Below are 24,699 nucleotides of genomic sequence, written 5' to 3' on the forward strand. Positions count from 1 at the left end.
TCCCAACAAAATCTAATGTTTACCCTTCTGACTTATTTAGAGTCATTGCAAAGCTTAATCTGATAGGGAACTGAGTTCGTTTGAATGAGAAGCCACCACTATTTTCATCAACATTTGGTAAGAATGGAATCTTGGAATAAAGATTTTTTTTCCACCATGATGCCCAACTATGATTTTTGCATTAATGATATTTAAATCAAAAGCCCGACAAATTAGATGTGCTCTGTTGCATAGTCCTTCTAAAGAATTAATGTTTCTAAGTAGCATGATGGGACAGTTTATCTACAGTAACAATTCATGAGGAGGAAGTCCATTTGGGGTTAGAGTATTTAAAAAATTCTCCATAACTGATTGTTCCGATGCATCTATTGCTTTATCAAAGCTATAATATCGCCTAAGCTCAGAAGGAAACCTATGAATTAGTAATACATTTATTCCATCATCATAATTGTTGTTTGGTGTTAATATGACCCGAGTCATCATTGCTGAAATATTTATTGAATATTCATGAATATCATAAAAGACAACATCTATTAAATGATCTGTTAATATGACCCGATTCATCATTGCTGAAATATTTATTGAATATTCATGAATATCATGGAAGACAAGCATGTCATCAGGAATTTTTATAGTTTCATCAAGTGTAATTGGTGGCATTCCATTACCTAATTCTAACACATATTCTGAAAAAACTGAATCCAATCTTGCTCGCATATTTTCAATCAAATGATGCTTGATCAATGTAGGCCACAAATAGGAAGAAACCAAACTGGTGTCAACCTGTTCTTGCCTTATTCCTTTACAAACCACAGGTAAAACCTGGTGAAAGTCTTCATAAAAAAGTACAATTTTTCCACCGAATGTTAATGCTTTGATGTGTTGTTTTCTTGACATAAGGGCCTCATCCCATATAATTAACCTTGCTACACGTAGTAGCTTTGCCAGGGCACTTTGTTTACTGACACAACACATGCTCTGTTCATCAATATCCAGTGGAATATTAAAGCACGAGTGTGCCGATCCACCTCTAGGAAGGATAGATGCAGCAACATGAGATGAAGCAGTTGAAAGTGCTACTAATTTTCTTAATCTTACTTTTGTGAGAAGTGCCTTGTATAGAAATGTCTTCCCTGTCCCACCAGGGCCATCACTAAAGAATGTAGCAGTTTTGTTTTAAAAAACCTTTCCCAAAACTAAATTATAGACATATCGTTGTTCACTATTAAGGGCTTATGATGCAGCAATAGCTTCTTCTGGAATTTCAACAGCCAATTCATCATCGATTTCCCTAGATTCGAATTGGCCTTTGTCAAAACAAATGTAGTCATCAAGAAGATGAAACGAATTTATGTCTTTTTCCATTGATTCAAGCGTAAAAGAGATTGAGCGCAAAACTTGCAGTCTTACATTCAATATAGAATCTTCAGTTGACCTAAAATCAACTGACATATTTTGCTCAAAATATTCCCAAATCTCTCTCGGATTGGTTGGATTACAATAAACCAATATAGTTGCAAATAACAGTCTCAAAGTAGACATCATTTGATATAGAGATGTTTCGTGTAAACAATCTTCTAAGCTACTGTTTCTCTATAGTAAACCATGCATAGTTGCCGTCTCATGAAATGTTGGAGCCACAACACCATCAACTGTCCTAAGATCTTCAAACGACAAAAGTCCTCTTACATGATTTAGCAATATCTGTAGATAATGCCTCTTACCTTCAAATGGGTTTGTTGCAACAATTCGGCCTATAACAATTTTCTTTTCTCGACGAGTCCACTCTTTGTATTGTTAGCTCCAAACATAGAATTCTGGAAATTCTTTGTACAACAATGTCTTAACATTCTCATCCACTCGGTTTAATGCAAAGAATTCTGTTAATATCAATTTGATAGACCGATCAGAGTTGAGAACATTGATTAAGTCTTCATTTGCTCAAAAAGTCACATGGTGTTAATCCTCAAATATAAATGTAAGCTATATATTGCTAGGTACATTTCATTAACAATGAAGTCATATATTATCCACATAGCTTCAGGTGGAGCAATCTATCGGGCCGATTGAAATTGTTGGATTTCTTCAATTTGTTGATTGTTTTGTTCAGAAACCAAATTGAAAACAACACGATCATGCCATTGTTAATGTACTTATAAAGATATTTGACTGCTTTTATCGTAGAAAAAATATCGACATTAATGTGGCAATCAAATGTTTCAAGCAAATATGGATTATATGGAATGATCCAAAGGTTATCTAAATTATGACATCTCACTTTAACAGTTATTCCATTGTCAGAATGCCTATATATTGGGAAGCAATCATTTCCAACAGTCGTACCGGATGCAAAACTTTTTGGATAATGGCTTTTGCAACAACCATTTTTTGGATTCAACACTCCACATGGTCCAAGCATCATTTTTGCATGTCTCTTGGATCCCCAATAAACGATGGAGGCAGAATAATCCATTTTCCAATATTAGAAGCATTAGTTTCCCCAAGCGTAATGGTATCAACAATACCTTGATATAACTCAGATTGAATATGTTGTTGTTTGCTACAGAAATAATCTAATCTTGAAGTCTCAATCTTAACATACATATCAACAACAAATTGTTGCAATAGACGACTTGATAGCAACAAAATTGATATGACATTTTCTCTAATTTACAATTTGTAGCAATAATATTCACGGCACAAAACAATTGGATCATTTCTTTTTTTGTTTAATGCTTTTTTTTTTTTTGAGAGAAACGTCATACTTTCATATAAAACCCATTAAAAGGGGCCACGATTACATGGTGTACCATAGACCAGTTCAATCGAGTTCACAGCTAACATTAGAGATTCTTTGGCTAGTACATGAGCACAGTGATTACCACTCCTCCCAACAAAAACCACAAACCAAAGACTAAAACTAGAGAGAATACTCTTAGTGTCAGATAAAAACATGCCCACACTATCGCCCCTGTCTGAAGGGAGATTGAGACCATTAACAACCTGTAAGGAATCCCCTTCAAAGATAACAGAAGTGAGACCCATCTCCTTGGCCAGGGAAACCGCATGAAAAGCACCTATAGCTTCAGCCAGCAGAGGTTCAGGAAAGCAAGAAATGGAGAGCTTTTTGCTGATCATAACATTACCCACTTGGTCTCGAGCCACCAGACCAATACCAATTCTATTGTTAGGACCATCCACAGCAGCATCCCAGTTAATTTTCGTGACACCTGATGGAGGGGGAGACCACACGGATGCTTGAGAGTGGATCTGAGCCTTTGTCTTCCAGTTCTCTTGGGCAGTCCTATAATCAGTCAATGATTGTGAAGCCTGATTTACTAACAGACTTGGATGCACAAAGGACCCCTCGAAGATCATCTTGTTTCTTCTAGACCAAATGCTCCTGGCTACCACAGAAAACTGTTCCATTAAGCTTTGATCACACTGACTATATAGGCTCTCGAAAAGCTCTTTGAAATTGGCTTTTCTTAAAGAACTTTTTTGAAACACTATATGGCCTTGACTCCATACATCCATAGCAGAACTACATTCCCACAGTGCATGAGTTGTGGATTCCTGTTCCCTGCAACAGATGGGGCATATAGGGGAATCTACTATCTTCCTCTTAGATAGGTTGAGCATGGTTGGAAGAGATTCCAGGCAGGCCCTCCAGATGAAAACCTTAGTTGCATTAGGGATCTGCAGCTTCCAGCATCCTGTCCAAACTTCCTTGTTCTGTATTCCTCTAGAGGATTGACCCTTAAGTTGTTCCATGGACTCTTTCTGCAAATGATAGGCAGACTTGACTGAGAAAGATCCATCTTTGGTGCCCAACCAAATGAGTCTGTCGTTGGCACCAGAAAAACTGATAGGAATTCTTTGAATTAAAGAAGCTGTATCAGGCCCAAAAAGAGCTGTGGTTAGACCTCTATCCCATTGTTTTGTCTCATTATTAATGAGTCTTGCCACCACTTCATTCTCAGGAAACAGATGGACAGGGCTTTGGATTTTGTAACTAGAAGGTTGGGGCAACCATCTATCTTTCCAGATTTTGGTTCCTAGACCATTACCTATGCGCCATAGTGACCCTTTTTCAACCAAACCTCTTGCAGCCTGAATGCTTCTCCATATGAAAGATGGTCTAGAGCCCAACTTGGCTTGAAAGAAATCCACATCTGGGAAGTATTTCAGCTTGAGGACTTGAGCAGCTATAGAGTCAGGATATTGAAGAAGTCTCCACCCCTGCTTGGCCAGTAGAGCCAAATTAAAGCTCTCAAGGTCTCTATAACCCAAACCTCCTCTAGTTTTCGATCTACCCATCTGTCCCCAAGACACCCAATGCACCTTTTTTTCATTTTGGAGATGACCCCACCAGAACTGGTTCATAACTTTGTTGATCTCACCTAGAAGGGATTTGGGGAGTTTAAAAACTCCCATGCAGTAGGTAGGGAGGGCTTGAACCACTGCCTTGAGGAGAATATCCTTCCCTGCCTGGGATAGAAATTTGTTTTTCCAGTTACTGACTTTTCCCCTGACTCTATCTAGTATGCCCTTGAAAGCAGCATATTTAGATCTGCCTATGAGATTTGGGAGACCCAGATACCTTTCATAACAAGAGGAGGCTCTTGTTTGAGCAAGACTCAAGATGTACTCCCTAGTTGCTGGTCTTGTATTAGGACTGAAATAGATCGAGGTTTTAGACTTGTTGAGCTTCTGACCTGAGGCCTCCTCATAGAGATTTAGAATAACCTGGATTGAAGCTCATTCTCTTGCATTAGCTCGACAGAATAGAAGGCTATCATCAGCAAACAAAAGGTGGTTAATGCTAAGCCTCCCCCTGCAGATAGGAAAGCCCTGGATGAGCTTGGTGGTTTCAGCATGGTTCAGAAGGCTGCTAAGGACCTCAGCTACCAGAATGAAAAGGTAGGGAGAAAGGGGGTCCCCTTGTCGAATCCCTCTTGATGGAGAGAAATTGCCTTGAGGTTTCCCATTAATAAGTGTGGAGTAGGAGACTGTAGTTACACACTGCATTGTCAGAAATATCCATCTTCTGTTGAAACCCATTTTAGCCATGACCTTTGCCAAAAACTCCCATTCCACCCTATCGAAGGCCTTGCTCAGGTCTAATTTTATGGCCATGTAACCTTGTTGCCCTTTGCCTTTGATGGACATGGAGTGCAAAGTTTCAAAAGCCACAATAACATTATCCTGAATCATCCTCCCCTGAATAAAAGCACTTTGAGTGGGAGCAATGATCGAAGGAAGGATCAACTTCAGTCTATTAGAAAGAGTTTTAGAGACCACTTTGTAAATGACATTGCAAAGAGATATTGGTTTGAAGTCCATAACTGTTTGAGGGTTTTTAACTTTCGGGATTAAAACAATATAGGTTTCATTTATGTGTGAAATTTCCCCATTCCCATTTAGGATATCCAACACTGCTTTAGTGACCTCTTCTCCTACAACATCCCAGTGAGATTGGTAAAATAATGCAGGAAAACCATCTGGGCCAGGGGCACCCATGGGGTTCATTTGGAAGAGGGCAGACTTTACCTCCTCAGCTGTGAACTGTTTGGTCAGGTTGGAGTTCATCTCACTATTAACTCGGTGATGTACTTGGTTCAAACAGACATCAATGCTGTTTGGAGATGCTGAAGAAAAGAGCTCCTGGAAATAAGTGGTAAACATAGAAGAAATCTCACCTATGTCAGTTGTGGTAAGGCCATCATTTCTTACAAGCTTCTGAATGCTATTGTTTTTCCTCCTCTGATTAGCGCACTTGTGGAAGTAATTTGAGTTCCTATCCCCGTCTTTAAGCCACATCTGTTTAGCTCTTTGCTTCCATTTCAGATTTTCTTCTTCAAGGGCTTTATCAATCTCCTTCTGAAGAGCCTTAACTTCAGTTGTTCTTGAACCAGTGTTAGAGTCTTGCATTTCCAGGAGCCTGTTCAATTGAGCTTGGATATCCCTCTTATGTTTCCATAAGGTTGAGCTCCAGTCTTTTAGGGAGGCCTTACATCTGTTGAGCTTCCTCAGGACTGAGTTGATATTATAAACTTGTTGAGAATCCTGATGGGACCAGCAGGATTTAATAATGCTATTGCATGCTTCATGAAGATTCCATCTTGCCTCAAATCTGAAAATTTTCTCTCTTGTAGGAACTAAATACAGCTCCCTTCTTCCTCTTTTGTTTGCAGATATCAATAAAGGGCAGTGGTCAGATGGTTGGGCAGCAAGAACATTGAAACTGTTTTCATTAAACATACTAGTCCATAGCATGTTTCCCAATGCTCGATCCAGTCTTTCTTTAGTGAAATGTGTTCCCATTCTATTATTGCACCAAGTGAATTTGGGTCCTACAAAGCCTAGTTCGCTCAGGCCACACCATTCCATGGATATTCTAAAGGCTTCCATCTGAGAGTAAGGTCTGTTAGCTCCTCCAACCTTTTCATGATTATGCAAGATTTCATTGAAATCTCCAAAGCACAGCCACGGTATGTTCTCTGCAGGTTTAATCAGTTTCATCAGGTTCCAACTATCCCCCTTTCTAGCTGATTCAAGGAAGCCATAAAAGCCAGTGAGAAGGATCTGTTGACATTCCTCTGCTAATCTGAGTACCATAGAGATATGGTTTTGTGAGTAGTTTTCTAGTGTTAGATCTAATGTGTCCTTTCACAGAAAAGCTAACCCGCCACTAGGCCCTCTATTGTCAACCACAAAGCTGTTCTCAAAATGCAACATGTTCCTTACTACCTCAGCCCTTTTCCTACCACACTTGGTCTCCATAAGGAAAATAAAATGGGGGCACTTTGTCCTCACAAGGAGGTCTAGCTCTCGAACTGTACGGGGGTTCCCAAGCCCCCTACAGTTCCAGCTAAGGCCTATCATGGCTGTGGGTGGGGCTACCCAGCAGCCTCCACCATCTTATGATTGGAACTGTTTTCATACTTGTCATTAGTATCTTTAGCTTTTTTCGCAGGTTTTGATAAGTCTAGTTGAGAGGTCATACCTCTTTTCTTGCTTCCTCTGCCTTTAGAGACCGTGTCCCTAGGATTAGGTAGTGTAACCTCCCTGGCCTTCCTTTTCCATGTTGTCCCTTTTTGCCTAGTCACCACCCCCACAATACTGGGCAATACCAATTCTTTGTTGACATTGGCTTGGGACATCTCCCTTCCCAAGTCTGATGGAGATTTGCAGAGGTCATAATGATGCATCTGGTTAGAGGTAATCTCTTCCTTTTCGGCTGAGATTGGTAGCTTAATGGGCCGGTGGATTGGAGTATAAGCCTCAGTCATAGGATCTATAAGTGATACAGTATTTTGGGTAGACTCAGTTTTAGTTTTAGCTATTCCCTCTTTAGATTGAGGGTCAGATGAGGTCCTGGATACCTCTTCTCCCTCCTTATCATCAGCATTTGGTTCACATTCATTATCCTTAGTAGTCTCATGTTTCTGCCTGTTCTGTTGGTTCTGAGAGCCAGGGTTGCCCCCATATGGTCGACTGTCAAAAATCTTTGAGTTCATCGGTTGAGCCCTGAGCCAGGGGCCAAATTGCAAAGTTTTAGTTCCATCCACAGAAGAATGTACCCTCTGTTGATTGCAGTTTTTTCCTTTATGAGCAATGATGCCACAATGAAAACAGTAGGCCTGAAGTCTCTCGTACTTAATGGAAACCCAGTGTTTCATGTTATTCACTTCCACCCATTTGCCACGTAAAAGTGGTTTGTGTAGGTCTACTGCCACTCTTATCCTCATACTCTTGCCCCAAGCAGCACCATCCGAATCAGCATCCACCCTTATAACATGACCCACCGATGAGCCCACATTTCTGCCTACCTCCTCTATCATTGCTCCCCATGGCAAACCGTGCAACTGTACCCAGAATGGTTCAAATTGGAAATGGATTGCACTTAGAGATACATTTTCATCAACCTCTAGGAAGGACACCAAGTTTCGATCAAAAAACCAGGGGCGACCTCCTAAGACTTTTTCTTTGTCTCCAAGAAATTGGAATTCGATGAGGAACTGGAAGTCCCCTAGCTCTTTAAATTTTACCCAACCCTCCAATCTCCAAACTTGAGACATTGTAACTCTGAATGCTTCGTTACTTAAACCTCTTTCTGTCATCACTCCCCCTACAATACAGTGTTTTCTACGTAAGTTGCCTTCGTCTGACCTAACAGTAGAGATTTTTAGAACTTCACTTTCTGTCGAAGACAGGTTAAGTCTTTCCCATCTCTTTGCAAGATCTTCTTCCTCCATTGTGGCTATCAAGCGGGGGGAAGCAGAAAAAATTCTGTGAGAGGACGAACTCTCGCCAAGGATAAACCTGTGAAAGGACAAACTCCCGCCGAGGGAGACGACACCACCCTGTAAGGACAGGAGGACTATACCTTACTCTGACTCAGGAGAGAGAGAGAGAGAGAGAGAGAGAGAGAGAGAGAGAGAGAGAGAGAGAGAGAGAGAGAGAGAGAGAGAGAGAGAAGGACCATCAAAGAAAAACCTTTTTTTGTTTAATGCTAGAAAAGTTGAAAGGGAATAAAATATTACAAAATTGGATGTCTGCATACTAAGTACAAAATGGAAAGATTAAGACTACACTCTAACCTCGCTGTTCCCTTATAAGTAATTCTTCTGCTAATATTCATTAGTGAGGATCTATTGATTGGGTTATTTCATTACATATTAATGTGCTTCCTCTATTGACCCTTTCAATGCCTTGATGCCAACCAGTATTGTAAAAAGGAAATAACAACAGATACTAAAATGGATTATAGCAGCCAAAATAAGACTGAACTATATGACTTCCACCAGAATGACTAAAGATAAAAATGTCTTGTCCTCCCAGCTGATCTACATCTTCATTTTCAATCCATATTGCTGCAACTTGTGAAGATGTCAGAGCATTGCATGCATGTTAATCTAGGCCAGCATCCAATCTTATATGGATTACTTGATTTTCCAAATTTTGCAAATCACCAAGAGACTGAAAAAACACAGAATATGAATTGATGCAAAGAATGTCAATGAGTTGAGCTATAATTGATGGATTCATTCTATCTAAATCAGAAATGTAATCTTCTAATTAATGCTCCGTATCATAGAAATACAATTGAAGATAAGAAGGACGACCATTTAAAGGGACTAAATCATTGATATAGTGATAGATTTGTCCTGAGTTCGGAAGTTATAAATTCCTCTATTTCGTCTACAAAGATCTCTATCGAATTTAACTCCAAAAGATGTAAATATGAACTTGTTATTATAAGTCCAAACATAGGTCTTAAAATGCTTGGCTTTATCTATGTCGAATGTAGAAAGATCATAAAGCTGATTAGGAGCATCATTTATGGCCAAAGAAATTCTCCCATCAACACAGCAAAATCCATTTGTTTCATGATAGAATCGCTTTGCTTTACAATATATGCAATGAGGCACATATGGCAAAGAATATGCTTCAAATGGTACGACTTGCAATAATTGTCTAAGTCCAACAGAGCGGTGATGCCCATCACCTATTGAGTTCAGAAATGAACACAAGACAATTGGCATAAACTCATATAATTCTTTGAATGATCTGGTTAAGGACACTAATGGAAGAGTAAGAAGAGTTGACAATGGAATAAGAAGAATGAATAATATAACTATACTTGTTTCTTACCCCTACGAGGTGGTATAATTGTTTCAAAGCTTGACTCCTCTCGAACAACACATGAAGCCTATTTGAATAGGATCCTCCCAAATTTCAATGAAAAAGAATATAAGGCTGCTTGAATAAGAAAGATGAAAAAATAATTTTAGGAAAACCTATTAAATCAAAAGTTGATTAGAGACGGTTCTTTCATCTATGCATGTATTTCCCAATTTACGTGTCAGGAAATCCATAAAATCACTCATACAATCAGAACAATCCGTCAAATTGTTTGATGATGAAGTTGCCTCTGAATCAACCACACAGGCATTAACACTAGGAGGAACACATACTTCATGAGACGAAGCCGATTCAATGATGTCAACATCAATGCGGAAAATTCGTTGTCTCTTTGACACTTTTTGTAGAACAGTAAAGTCCTGAATGATGTTTATATGTTGGACATCATCATTTGCAGGTTCAGCAATTGATGTAGTCATTTGATCACCACCAAATGAAGTTGAATCTTTTAACTCGATGGAATTGCTTCCAGATGCATCTTTTCAGCATATCTTTCTTTCTATTTTCTACGGATTTCTTTCTTTTTCTCTAATGGTAAATCTTTATTTGAGATTTTCTTTACTAGTTGTTTTCTATGATCTTCGAAAAATAGTTTCCAAACTTAACTTTTACAAAATTAATATTACTATTTCAAAACAAATGCTACATAACTCATTAACACAATCTTACCACTTTGCATTATGTTAATGAAGAAAATGATTCTTCCCAACGTTGGATACTATTCCTGTGATGCCCCCAACTCCCACGCACAGACACGTAGAAATCGAGGCATTGAGATGATGACAACACGAGTCATGCATTCCATTGGTAAGTGCCAAGTGTGTATACATGCAACACGTGTATAACAAAACAACGCAGCGGAATTTGTTTAAAAGACAAACTCACTTAAATACAATTGTATCAAAATATTACAAATTTTCATAAACATCATAAAATCAAAATACATAATTTAAAGGCAAGCAAATAATTTCCAAATAATAAAAGCAAAACTCCAACCAGTCATTCGGCGGAGCCGCCTACTCGGGCTCAACCTCCTCGTCATTTGCATCAAAGTCTATAATACCAAAGATGGTACTGCAGGTAAGTAATAATCCAAATAGCCTACAAGATAAAAATATATTAAGCAACAACAATATGCATGAACATGATGTCATATGCATGAGATCCGAAAATAAACATTTTCAAAAAATAATCATTTTCCAACACATGCCAAAAATCCCATTTTTGTCCCATAATATTTCCTTCAAAACATTACCTCGCCATTATCCCGGATAAAGGCCCACATTAAAAACAACCGCCATTTCCCCATAAAATGGCACAATAACCAACTATCAGAGCATTGTAGGCGGGAATCATAGGTGAGACTCTACAACCATCCCTACTTACCACCGTCCCTACAACTCCGTCTATAGGTAGGAATCATCGGCGGGGCTCTACCACCATCCCTACTTACCACCATCAATACGCGTGCACTGTATGCGGGAATCGCAAGCTACCACTGTCTCTACTTACCACCATCCCTACAGTGACTCTCTAACAAACCGTTCAATCAGGTCATTTCAAACACAATTAACATCCTTCTCTTATAAAAACCTAGTTTCCAAATATGCACATGAAAATGCATGCAATTACACGAAAACCCAGTTTTCCTTTTTCAACACATGTACATGCATGCACCATGCAATGCAAGTGACAAGACAAATCATCCAATAAACTCAACATCATCCAAACATAAATAACTCAATCCTCAAATCCATCCAACCCCCGACTCCTTGGCCTCAGTTCGGCACATCCAACCAAATCATAATGTATTGTTAAAGCAAAAATATATTTAAATCTTAGAGGAAGTTTGAAAAATACTTACAGCGGTATAATATATTTTTTGAAGAATTACGGAGGTGCAAAAAGCGGCGGCAAAGTAACGTAATAGTGCAAAATGCACTGTGGCCGTGGGTCACAAAATACCACTTTTGAATGGGGACAGATCAAGGCTTTGAATTGATAGGGAATGGCTTAGAGGTGTTAGTGAAGCTAGTGGAAGTGGTGGTTGGCTGTGGGTGGCGGCAAAAATGGCGGTGGAAGACAAAAATGACCCAAACCAATTTTAGCTCGTGGTAGTTGCTCTGGCGATGGATCAGAGCTGGAAATGGGTGGGTTAGGTCGGCAAGAGGTCGGTGATGAAGTGGTGAAGAAATGGTGGCCAGAGGTGAAGCAACGGTGGCGCTAGAGGGCCTGAAAATTGGTGGGTAGGTGTGCTGGTCGGTGGGGGATCGAATGGTGGGGGTGGTGAGAAGCACGACGGCTCAAGCGGCAGTGCTGGGCGAGGGGAAGAAAACGGATGTAGGGAGAGGGAGAGAGAGAGGGTTGCACGGGGCTGGGGGCAAAACAGGGGAGGAAAAGAAGAAGAAAGAATAGAAAGAAAAGAAAAAAACAAGAAAAAGAGAAAAGAAAAATAAGAGAAAAAGAAAAAGGGAAGGAAAGAAATGAGGTCCAACCCTCACAACTTGGGTCACTAAACTGGTCGTACGAAAATTATTTTCAAAATAACAAGTTAAATAAAATAATTCAAACGCAATGATTAAATAAAAATAATAATAATAAAATTATAAAACAAAATAATTTTAAAACCCATAAATAAACTAATTTAAATTAAAAAGTAATTTAAATACAAAACAATAATAAATAGCAAGAAAGCACGTTAAAATAATTTCACGACCTAAAAATCATAAAATAATACCGCAAAAATCACATTTAATTTAAAACAAGAAAACTACTAATTATAATAATTTTTAAAAATACATGTAAAAAGGGGATATCACATCCTTCCCCCTTAAAAATAAATTTCATCCTCGAAATTTGTGAGGTCAAACATCAACACTCAGCAAGATACAAGATACAGCACTGAGCACGCTTAGGAAAATCATACAACCATCAACACCTAAATAGACATGGGTATTTTCTGTCAAGTTTGCTCCTATAGGCGATCCCATTATACTCGCACTAGTCTCCCAATGGCACATCACGTCTAGTACTCCTATGATGGTCATGTAACCCAAAATCTTCACTTCCACAAGAACCTTAATACAACACCCAAGAATCCCAACGATTAATAACTTTATACAAGGAACAGAGCTAACCTTAAACGACTCCTATGCTATAACCTCAAAACCTTCATTGTATACTACACCTTGGTAACCTAATAGTCACTTCCAAAGTAAACTATCAATAAGCATAATTTGTACAACCAAATGATTAATTTCTTACTAAAACTCCGAATCACCACTAATCCTCAAAATCAGCACAAAATTTCAATTCCTAATTACCTCTAAAAATCACGCTTTCGCGCACACTCTGATGACTCACCAAAATGCAAAAAGACTATGTCCTCATAAATTAACACCTACCAAACCACTTCTTCCAAGCCAAAATGAAACAAGGACCTGTACTCTCCAAATCCATACACACAACTATTACGCGTCCATAGTCAAAGCCAATACTTCTCCAACTTACAAGTGATTCATTCTTATCAAATTCATCATCTAGATCTGTATCCTTGAAATCCTAAATCCACACCATCTATTGTGACGCCCCCAATTCCCACGTATGGACACATGGAAATCGAAACGTCGGGATGATGACAACACGGGTCACACATCCCATCGCCAAGTGCCAAGTGTGTGTACATGTAACAAGTATATAATAAAAACATGCAGCGGATAATAAAAGTCTTATAACTAAGTACCAGAATTTTTTGTTTAATACAAACCCATTTAAACCACACATAATAAAATATTACAAGTCTTAAATATTGTTTCAACACCATAATACAAGGCATAAAAACTAGTAGAGATATTTTTTGACATAAACAACTCCAAATCAAAACTCTGGCAGAGCCGCCTCCTCAGGCTCAGCCTCCTCCTCCTCCTCAACATCTGCATCAAAATCTACGGTACCAAAATGGTGCCGTAGGTAAGTAATAATCCAAAGGCCACAAGATAAAATATATTAAACTCAACAATATGCATGAAAAGATGCCAAATACACGTCCCATAAATCCACATTTTTCCACGCCCGCCAAAAATCCCATTTGGCCCCAAAAACATATTACTTTTCAACTCACGCCAAAAGTCTAATTTGGCCCAAAAACAATTTCTTTCCAACTCACGCCAAAAATCTCATTTGGCCCAAATCCAATTTCAAAACAATATCCAATTATCTAATTGCACCATGACCTCCCCTAGGGTTCATCCGCACACCCTGGCTCCTATCGTCACACCACGAGTAATGACCATGCGTGTGGCTTTGTAACGAGCGATGCCCAGTTCCACACCCCACGCATATGTAGCCAAGCATCCTCTAGCCCTCGCCAACAAAGGGCCACGGAGTCGGTACGAGAGCGTTACCATCCCGCCTGCTCCTGTTGTCACCCAGGGACAACCCAGGGGATATCACTCAGTATATTACGCTCCCGAGTGACCAGAGGAGCTCCACCAAGATAATGCCCCATCTCGGTTTAGGGTCGTGATACACATGCACCCGAAAATCTATTTACAAAGGTAAAACTAGTTTTTCTCAATTTAATACATGCACATGAATGCACCATGCAATGCACACCTCAAGATACAATTTATCCAACAAAACTCAACATCAACAATAAACAAGCAACCCCGTCCTCAATCCATCCGACCCCCGACTCCTCGGACTCAATCCGGAATAACCAACCAATCAATGAATTTATTGTAAAAGCAATAATATATTTAAATCTAAAATAGAGTTTGAGAAATACTTATAATGCTATATAATAATTTTTGAAGGATCAAGAGGCTGCAAACGGCGGAGAAAAAGCAGCGTAACAGTGTAAAATACATTGTGGCCGTGGGTTGTAAAATACCCACTTTTGAATGGGGACAAACCAAGACTTGGGATTGATAGGAAATGGCCTGGAGTTATTTATGAAGCTAGTGGAAGTGAGAGTTGGCTAGTGGGTGGCGGAGAAAATGGTTGTGGAAGTGAAAAACGACAAAAACAAAGATGAGCTTGTGGGGGCTGCTCCGGCAACGGATCGGAGCTGGAAATAGGTGGTTTAGGATAGCAAAAGGTAGGTGATGATGTGGTGAAGAGGTGGTGGCCAGAGGTGGAACGACGGCGGCGAAATGGCCCAAAAACTGTGCGGCTTGGAGGAGCTTGTGGCAGCTAACGGTGGCTCGGACGGAGGTGAAATTTGGTGGGGAGGTGCGCCGACCGGAGGGGAAGATTTCTGGGTGGATGGTGTTGACCACGTCACCGACAAGCGGCGGTGCTGGGCTGTGGAAGAAAACGGATGGAAATGGAAGAGAGAGAGAGTGACGCGTGCATGGGGGAAACCGGGGGAGAAAAAGAAAGAAAAAGAAAAAGAAAAGAGAAAAAGAAAAAGAGAATAAAAAACGATGGGGAAAAGAAATGAGGTCCAGTCCTCACCTCTGGAGTCCAGAAACTGATCCGACGAAAACAATTTTAAAAGCTATAAAATGAATAAAATAATTTAAACACCACATCAAGCTAAAATATAATAAATAACAAGTAAAAACTAACAACATAATTTTAAATCTAAAAATAAACTAAAATAAATTACACAGCAATTTAAATTCAAAACGATAATTAATATTAAGAAAGCTCTACAAAACAAATATCACAACTAAATAAATCTAATTAAAATACGGTAATTTAAAATAAAAGAACTAATATTTTAATTAAATTAAAATACTCCTTCAGTGAAAATACACGTAAAAATGGGGTACCACATCCTCCCCCCTTAAAATAAATTTCGTCCTCAAAATTTGCAAGATCAAATACTAACTTTAAAGCAAGTCACAAGATTCCACTGATACCAAGTTTAAGAAACATACCATCATTTACTCAAACAAATAGGGATACTACTCTCTCATGCCTGCTTCTCTCTCCCAAGAGAAATCTTGAACTAACGGATCTCCCCATGCCACCTTTACCAGAGGTATCGTCTTGGATCTCAACTGTTGCTCTTACCAATCCATAATCTGTGAAGAAACAACCTCATAACACATTTGGGAGAAATATACCATCATTAACACCCAAACAATTAATGATATTTCTCTCTCTTGTCTACTCCTATAGGCAATTCCATCATACCCACACTAGTCTCCCAATGACCATCACTTCTACTACTCCTAAGGCAACTATGTAATCTGAAAGCTCCAATTCCACCAAAACTTAATACAACACCCAGTAAACTCCAATGGTTATTATCTTTGCGCCATAAACTGTGTTAATCTCAATCGACTCTCATGCTAAAAGAAAACTTCCAAACCTCTATTATATTCTGCAAGTTGGTAACCTATTAGTCACTTCCGAAGTAAACCATCAATAAGCATAAATTGCACAACTAATGATTAATCTTCCATTAAAATTTTGAATCACTACTAATTCCTCACAATCAGCACAAAATTTGCATACCTAATTATCTAAAAAAAAATCATGCTTCCGTGCGCACTCTGATAACTCACCAAAATATAAAAAAGACTATGTCCTCATAAATTAACAGTACAAGCTAACTCAACACCTGAAAACAAGAAAAATCATTTGCCACACTTCAATAGAAAATAATAAATCTCCAAAAGCCATGAATTATTACTCACTCCTCATTTCGTTCTTGCTACCTTAATCAAAATCAACATTCTGCAAAAATGCATCCATTGATTGATGACAGAAATCAATACTAATCAACCTCCAGGCCCCAAATTGGAAACATATAACATCATCCTAAAATACTCCTGTCTCTTCGAACATATCCAAAGGCCCAAGTCCTTCCCGGCCAACCAACGAGAGCGCCTATAACTTCTATCCGATATCCCACACTTCAAGATCATTACCTATATTTTGAATAACATCTAATCTTGCAATAACTAAACTCACTATAAACTACCATTGACTTCACCTAGACATAATTGAAACGCTCTTGGTAACTCACCCACCTACTTGTACCCTCAAAAACTCTAGTATTAAAACTTTAATTCCTTCAATCGCACATCACAAATAAACCTCAAGACAGGCCATGCTGTTTAAATCTTCAATCCATCAAAACTATTGAACAACACTCATGGATCCTAATGCTTTATTACCTCATACATATGATTATGCTACCCACCGTTGATGCATAAGTTTCAACTTCCAAGACTTTGTTAACCACCACACGTGGCGACCCAACAATCTCTCTTCAAGTTAAATAATAATTTCTATAATTCTCCCAACTGGACACTCAATCTCCAAAGGAAAGTCTCAAAATTTAAATTCCTATGTGACCTCAAGTCACAATTAATTCCTAAAGATAATCACTACAATCATTGCCAACCAACATTCCGTTGAGCAACACGCTTCGACTGAACACTTTAATCGACTCACCAATAACTCCAAGTCAAAATCTATTGAATTAAATACTATCGTACATAATCTACTTCAACACCTATCAAAGCCAATTCTTCCAAGTCCAAAAACGGGACAAAGGCCTGTACTTTTCAAATCCAAATTACATAATATAAAAACAAGTAATATAATTTCCAAAAGTCTAGGTGGTTTAGGATGGCAAGAGGTAGATGATGTGGTGAAGAGGTGGTGGTTGGAGGTGGAATGACGGCGGCGAAATGGCCCAAAAACGGTGTGGCTTGGAGGAGCTCGAGCAGCTAACAGTGGCTCGGATGGAGGTGAAATTTGGTGGGGAGCTGCGCCGGCCGGAGGGGAATATTTCTGGATGGGTGGTGTTGCCCATGTCGTAGGAGAGCGGCGGTGGAAGAAAACAGACGGAAATGAAGGAGAGAGAGAGTGTCGCGTGCATGGGGGAAACCGGTGGAGAAAAAGAAAGAAAAAGAAAAAAGAAAAAGAAAAAGAGAAAAAGAAAAGATGAGAAAAAGAAATGAGGTCCAATCCTCACCTCTGGAGTCCAGAAACTAATCCAACGAAAATAACCTAAAAGTTATAAAACAAATAAAATAATTTAAACGCCACATCAAGCTAAAATATAATAAATAACTAGTAAAAACTAACAACATAATTTTAAATCCAAAACCAAACTAAAATAAATTATACAGCAATTTAAATTCAAAATGATAATTAATATTAAGAAAGCTCTACAAAACAAATATCACAACTAAATAAATCCAATTAAAATACGATAATTTAAAATAAAGGAAGTAATATTTTAATTAAATTAAAATACTCCTTCATTGAAAATACACGTAAAAACGGGGTACCACATCTATTATCCTCAAACTCAGTATCGATCAATCCTAAAACCTGCCACTGTAACCTCGAGCTATAAAAATTATTTTCTTGAATTCGATCCAGATCTTTGATCCTCAGAGAATTACACAATCTAAATCAATACCTCCAATTCCCAAAGAAATATTCTCCTTGAAAATTCCTATATCCATCATTCAACTATAATCAACCCCATTTTAATGGTTACAGCCTAATTAGTCTCCAAGATAATTCAAACTAGTACACCAAGCCTGCGAAACTAAAAACTCCAAGCTCATTATAAATTATCCTTCAAATATGCAATCCCAAAACCTTTTTTTTTTTTGGAAAGAGTGGGCAATCATATATCCAATAGTGACGCCCTCCCCAGTTTATTAGTAACACCCTCACTTACGGCGGAGGAAAACCGTGGCAACCAAGACAGGCCTATGAAACATAATGAAAAACCATGATAACCAAAAAACGACAACCAAAAACAAAAACTCATCGACATCTTTAGGAAGGAAAGCTAGCTAAATCCAAATGGATCAAACCTCTCAGGACCTGAGGCAATGTTGAGTTATTAGTATAGACCAAATCGGCACCATTGGCACCATTCTTGGCCAACCATTCTTGGCAAATAAAAGGCGTTGGAATGATGAAAATTTGTGAATATTGTGAAAGCAGTGAGAGGGGAATTTAAATGGAATGAAAATTCTATTTGCAGCGTTGCAAGCAGTGAGAGGGAAATCTAAATTACACGAAAATTTGAGGCAGCGTAGAGGCGGCAACTTAAGTTTCATTAGTTTTTATATGCTATTGTTTGAGGGAAATTGTATATGTGCAGTGGCGAAACCACTTTGAGGTTAAGGGGGGGGGGGGGGGGGGGGGGGGGGGGGGGGGGGGGGCACCATGCCAAAATTATGTAAAAGAAATAGTCCTATGATTTTAAGATTTTATTTAACATAATTTTATAAATGTAGAAAATGGCCCTCCCAAAATATTTATGATTCTCATATACTTTTTAAGGATGTGGTCTCATCAAGATTAAATTAAAATGAACATAATTTTAACATAATTAAAATTATGTTAATTTCTATTATAATATATTAATATAATTTTTGTATAATTTCTATATAATATATATTTTCAAGGATGTGGTCTCATCAAAATTAAATTAAAATTAATAAGAAAAATAATAAACTTATTAATTTCTATTTATTTTACATAAATGTGTCATACGGTTAAAGAAATCAGCCCCTCTTCAAAGAAATTGTTGGTTCCACCACTTTCTTTCTAATTTGTTGACTAATATTATGTTTGTACGCCTCTTTCTTTCTAATTTGTTTACTAATATTATGCTTGCTTATTACTCTTTGATCCAAATATTCCAATCCTCCCTCTAATTGAAATGTTAATATAATATTTTTATATTAGATATAATTATATTATATATAATAATATTTTATTATATATACTATAGAAAAGATAATGTTATTATAATTTTATGTTAATATAAAAAATATATATAATAAAATCATTATCATCTCAAACATGAATATTTATTTGATCATATACTTTAAATATAATATACATTAGTATATAATTTATATTAGTTACAATTTCTACTTTATGGTCTTATACTAATACGTACTCTAATACTATTAGTAATATATTTTAAGTCTATATATAAATTATTATATAAATCACCATACTTATACTATATCACTTATGATACTATTAATTATAGTGATATAGTAATACTATATTATTAATGATATAAACTTACTATCAACACAAACTTTTCAACACCGCACTATATTGCTAATCAAATTGTGTTAGAGCACAAGGCTAACACTTGTAAATCGAATGATCAAGAAATTGCTTAAGATCTTCGACAACAAATATATAGAACTTGACCACTAGACCTTAAAGAAACTCTTAACTCCTAGTTTTAAATAATAAAATGTAGTTAGATTAATGCAGAAGCAAAGTACCTTGAAGCAACTTGATCACTAAACCTTAATATATGAAATGTAATTCACTCAAATTTACCAGAACCATTTATTTGTCCAAAACTAAATTAAGCCACTAACTGGTGATAGGAAATAAATCCTTATAATAAAGTCCACTAAGCTCTACTTATAGAAAATAAAGAGATTCTTAAATTTTTCCTAAGTATAAATTTATTAAAATGTAAACCTAACTTTTGAATCCTAGGTGGAAGGCCTAGCAAAGTGGCATTATAGGTTGGTGTGAGGCTGCCAACTGTTACTTTTACCAAACTCTGTTCTTCTTCTTTATTCTTTATTCTTTTTTCATTTCTTCCCACATAGCCTTCCTCTCCCACAGCACTTGTGTATCATTATTATTCTTTTTTCTCCCTATTGCATTAATAACAGTAATTATTAAATGAAATTTATCAATTCCCAGATTTTAAACTTTAGTCCCATTTTATTTAGAGAAATATTATAGTAATAAAGAAATTACACAAAAGTAATCATACAAACTGACATAGCTTAATGTAGTTCATCAAATTGTAATGCATTCTTTTATTGTTTGGTTTTCGAATAGATCTGATAAAACCACATCAATTTGTATGATTGTTTTTGTATTATTGCTTTGTGGATGTATTAGTACTCTTTTATTTATCTTTATCAGTTTTAAGTTTGAGGCTTCATTACTATAATCTAATTTTTTTTTTCAAATTTAAAGGAAAAAAAAGACTAAATTTATGGAGTTATTTATGGAGTGTACATTGTGTGATGGTAAATTTCTGGATTGGTAAATTTATGGATTGGTACATTGTGAGAAGGCAAAAGGATCTTGGTAAAACTACTGAATTGTAATGAATGAATTTTACATCAGACTTAAGTCCTATTTATAATACATCAATAGTACAATAACAAAAGAACTAACTCTCCTCTTCTAACTTTCTTTCTATTTTAAGCCTTTCTTCTTTCCTTTTTAATTCCATTCTTTCAATATGAGATGGAAGACTCCAACAATTTGGACCCAAAGTGGAAACACAATAGAAGAACTCTTCAAAATCTAAAACTCGCGGTTCAAAAACTCCTGGCTCTTTCTTTTATGGCTCTTTCTTTGTCTACTCCACTAGGACTCTAGCACACTGATGAATTCCTTGCCATATAACACAAGAACAAAACGATCTGTAGATAATAAGAATGATGGCCTCTACAAGGGAATGACTAAAAATAAAATAACTCTATATTATTTTGAGGGGATGAAAATAATATAGAGTTATGATATCATGATTTTCAATTTGGAGTTGACACATAAATCCAACAATATTTAAGCAAACTTATTGTTCATTTTGCAAATTTATGCTTATGGTATTTATATGCAAATTTATGCTTTGTTTTGCTTCACTTTTCAAAGTTCAAAATTATTTTCTATACTATGTTTTAAGTTATTGATGATCTTGCATACTCATTCTATTTTGTTTTCATATTTAAAATATAATTGAGCTATGGAAAAAATTTGGATGAAGAAAACTCGACATACAAAAGAGAATGTCGATGGTGTCAATGAGTTTTTGAGGTTTGCATGTGAGAATTGTGCTACAGATTCGCCAATTGGTTGCCCATGTAGAAAATGTGGATTACGTAAGATGTTCATGCCCAACATAGTATATGATCATTTGATTAGCTATGGAATTTCTCAAGGTTACACCATTTGGCATGCTCATGGGGAGAGAATAGGGGAGGCATCTTCCCATGCTACTGATGCCCAAAATAATAATGAGCAAATAAATCAAGGCTCTAGTGGGATGACAACCATGTTATATGATATTTTCTTTATGTTTGATCCTGAAATAGTTGAGGGTGGGCCTGAAATAGGTGTGGATGCTGGAGAAGCTAGAGTGCAAAATGAAAATCGACAAGGTTCTAGCGAAAGAGTTAATAAGTTTTACAATATGTTGAAAGATGCTGATGAGCCATTATATGAAGGGTGCACAAAACATACTTATCGTATGTCTATGGAATATGAAGTGTTTGGGTGGATTGAGTAATAGCATATTCATAGAACTGCTTGAATTTGTGAATGAGTTGCTCCCACCAGGAGCATCATTACCTAAAAATACGTACAAGGCGAAGAAGTACATGAATGAGTTAGGTCTTGGATACGAGAAGATCTTAGTATGTCCCAATGGTTGTATATTATTTTGGAAGGACAACAAGAATCTAGAAATATGCGTGGTATGCGGAGTGTCAAAATGGAAGCAAAAAGAGTCTATGGATGATAGGTCTAGAAAAGGTAAAAGAAGTCCAGTGAAAATATTACGGTGGTTTCCTTTAAAGGCAAGGTTGCAAAGGTTTTTTTATGTCATCAAATACTTCTTCACAAATAAAATGACATGCTATAGATTGCAATAACGATGGGGTACTAAAGCATCTAGTAGATGGCATGACTTGGAAGACGTATGATTCACAACATGATGATTTTGCCTCTGACCCTCGTAATGTTAGGCTTGGTCTATCTACAGACGGCTTTAATCCTTTTGGTAACATGAGCATTCCCTATAGTACCTGGTTGGTTATGTTGGTACCTTACAATTTGTCACACCCCGTTTTTACGTGTATTTTCACTGAAGGAATATTTTAATTTAATTAATATAATAGTTCTTGTATTTTAAATTATCGGCTTTTAATTGAATTTTAATTGCTGTTTGACCGGTGCAGAACTGCAAGTGCACAGTATCGTAGTTTTATAGTAAAGTAATAAGTAGAGAATCGTCCTCAGGGTTGGTACCTTACTCTTGCCAAATACCAAAATTATACTAATCTCAATTTTATCTAGAGGAATCGCTAAGGTTTTTGTAGTTGCAAATAAACTTAGATCAACTCAAAGAGAAATAAGCAAAGAAAATAAAACTGACTTTCAAAGATCAAATTCAATAGGGAAGAAAACTTCTAGGAAATCGATTTCACCATAATTCTTCACTATGCTTTTCTCATCCAGCTAATTTAACTTAAACCTCTTTTGTCTATTAGCAAATCTCTAATTCATCGAAAAGCCTCTTTCGATAGTCAATTGGAAGTGATTCTAGTTTATCAATTCACACAAGAGTATGCAAATTAAATAATCAAGAACGCAATAAGACCAATGATTTAATTACTACACAGGTTCATACAAGTCTTTCGATCTCTATACTTACCTATGCTGAAATATCCAAGATCTACCCTATGATTCCCTCTTTCGATAGCAAATCACAAGATTAATAATCATCTAATCAATGGCCAGTTAATTAGAAGCATTAAACTCAGAATAAATCAGATAAAGAAAGAGAGAATTGCATTAAATTAGCATGGACAAACAAGCATAGTTTGGAAATAGGTTACATCGTTTTCCTAGAATAAAGAAAATTTAGCTCATGCTAGAAATGGAATTCAACATAAACGAATTCACCATAATTGTTCTGAGAAGATGGGAAGAAGAAAATAAACACTGAAAAATCCTCCTTGCAGCCTCAACTCGTCGTCAAAAGCTCAAGGGAATGATTCAACGCTTTTCTCCCGTCCGTGCTCGTGTATGAATCCAACGTACATGCAATAAGTTGGAATTCCGTCTCCAAAACAAATGATTTGAATCCCTCTAGCTATGTTTTTCTCTCCCAAGAAGTGTTCTCCAGTCAAAACTCGCGGCTCTAGAGTGAAAAATGGCTTTTATATGGTCCCACGACGGAAAACATAAAATCTGTCAGAATACGATGTTCGCTCGAGCGGGGTGTCGAGCGCGCGTCGAGCGTTCGACTCTGCCTGATTTCGCTCGAGCGTCCTATCGAGCGCACATCGAGCGTTCGACTCTGCCTGATTTCGCTCGAGCGGCCAATGTCTCTGCTCGAGCGATCTTCGTTTTTCAGCAACCCGCTCGAGCTCCCTGTCGAGCGGCAGTCGAGCGTTTGAATCTATCTGAATTCGCTCGAGCGGCCAAAAGCCTCCGCTCGAGCGAACTTGTAAAATCTGCAATATGAAATTTTGCAAGCCATCAAATACCCCCAAACTTACAACTTTGTTTGTCCTCAAACAAAAAGAAAAACAAATGATAGTTTAGGCAATATCAACTCGACCCCAAATAGAAGTATCATCACTCACCAAGCTTTTATGAATTTAGATTTCATCTCTAGTATCTTACTCTTTTAACATCGAAGATAGCAAGAAAATCAATCAAAAATTTTGCAATTTGTCAAGCAAGAGTTAGGCGTTTACTTCAACCTAAAGCTAAGACCTTGAGTGTGTGTGTGATATAATCAATTTAACCTCAAACCACCTGCAAACTCAGATAAAAGTAGAACAACCAAAATCAGAAGAATTCTCTTAAAACTTAACCCCATAAGTCCAATTTTCAGAAATCCTCTCCACTAATGTAGTCAACACCAAAATCAAAGATCAAAAGGTCTTTATTAAGGTTGTAATGATAGGCCACAGGGTGAGGGTTAAGAAAGAACTGGATATGGGAAATTAAATCAAAGTGGGAAAATACTTAGTGAAAAGAACATTAAAAGAGAAACTCACATGATTCAAATCATAGCTCTTTCTTTGCAATATGCTCATACTTGTGGCATTATTATTGCTGTAATCACTGATGTAATACCAACACTTCCCTTAACAAAATTTGAGGTAATTCACTTTCCGCTTGACGACTTCTTTTTCTTTTCTTTTTTTTTTTTTTTTTTTTTTTTTCAATCACTTCCTTTCTTCTTCTTCTTTTTCTTTGATCAAA

At 37.1% G+C, this 24,699-nt stretch overlaps 1 protein-coding gene across 1 annotated transcript; it reads right to left on the bottom strand.

Annotated features, from left to right (window-relative positions):
* Nucleotides 1–282: 282 nt before the first annotated feature.
* On the bottom strand, nt 283–6,621 carry LOC122289261. The gene is made up of 3 exons (XM_043096243.1): nt 4,903–6,621; nt 2,811–4,749; nt 283–1,133 (listed from the first exon to the last, which is right to left on the bottom strand). Exons 1-3 carry the CDS (start codon nt 6,619–6,621, stop codon nt 283–285), a joined length of 4,509 nt encoding a protein of 1,502 aa, XP_042952177.1.
* Nucleotides 6,622–24,699: the final 18,078 nt, after the last annotated feature.

This window comes from Carya illinoinensis, chromosome 12 (genome assembly GCF_018687715.1).
Source record: "Carya illinoinensis cultivar Pawnee chromosome 12, C.illinoinensisPawnee_v1, whole genome shotgun sequence".
NCBI lineage: Eukaryota > Viridiplantae > Streptophyta > Magnoliopsida > Fagales > Juglandaceae > Carya > Carya illinoinensis.

Excerpts from the sequence above, each read along its gene's own strand:
- LOC122289261 (XM_043096243.1), bottom strand. The coding sequence starts at position 6,621 with ATGGTACTCAGATTAGCAGAGGAATGTCAACAGATCCTTCTCACTGGC. Across the intron at positions 4,750-4,902 it reads TTTTCATTCTGGTAGCTGAG|GTTATTCTAAATCTCTATGA; the intron begins GTCCTTAGCAGC and ends GCTTCAATCCAG. Across the intron at positions 1,134-2,810 it reads CTCGATTGAACTGGTCTATG|GGAAGACATTTCTATACAAG; the intron begins GTACACCATGTA and ends CTGGTGGGACAG.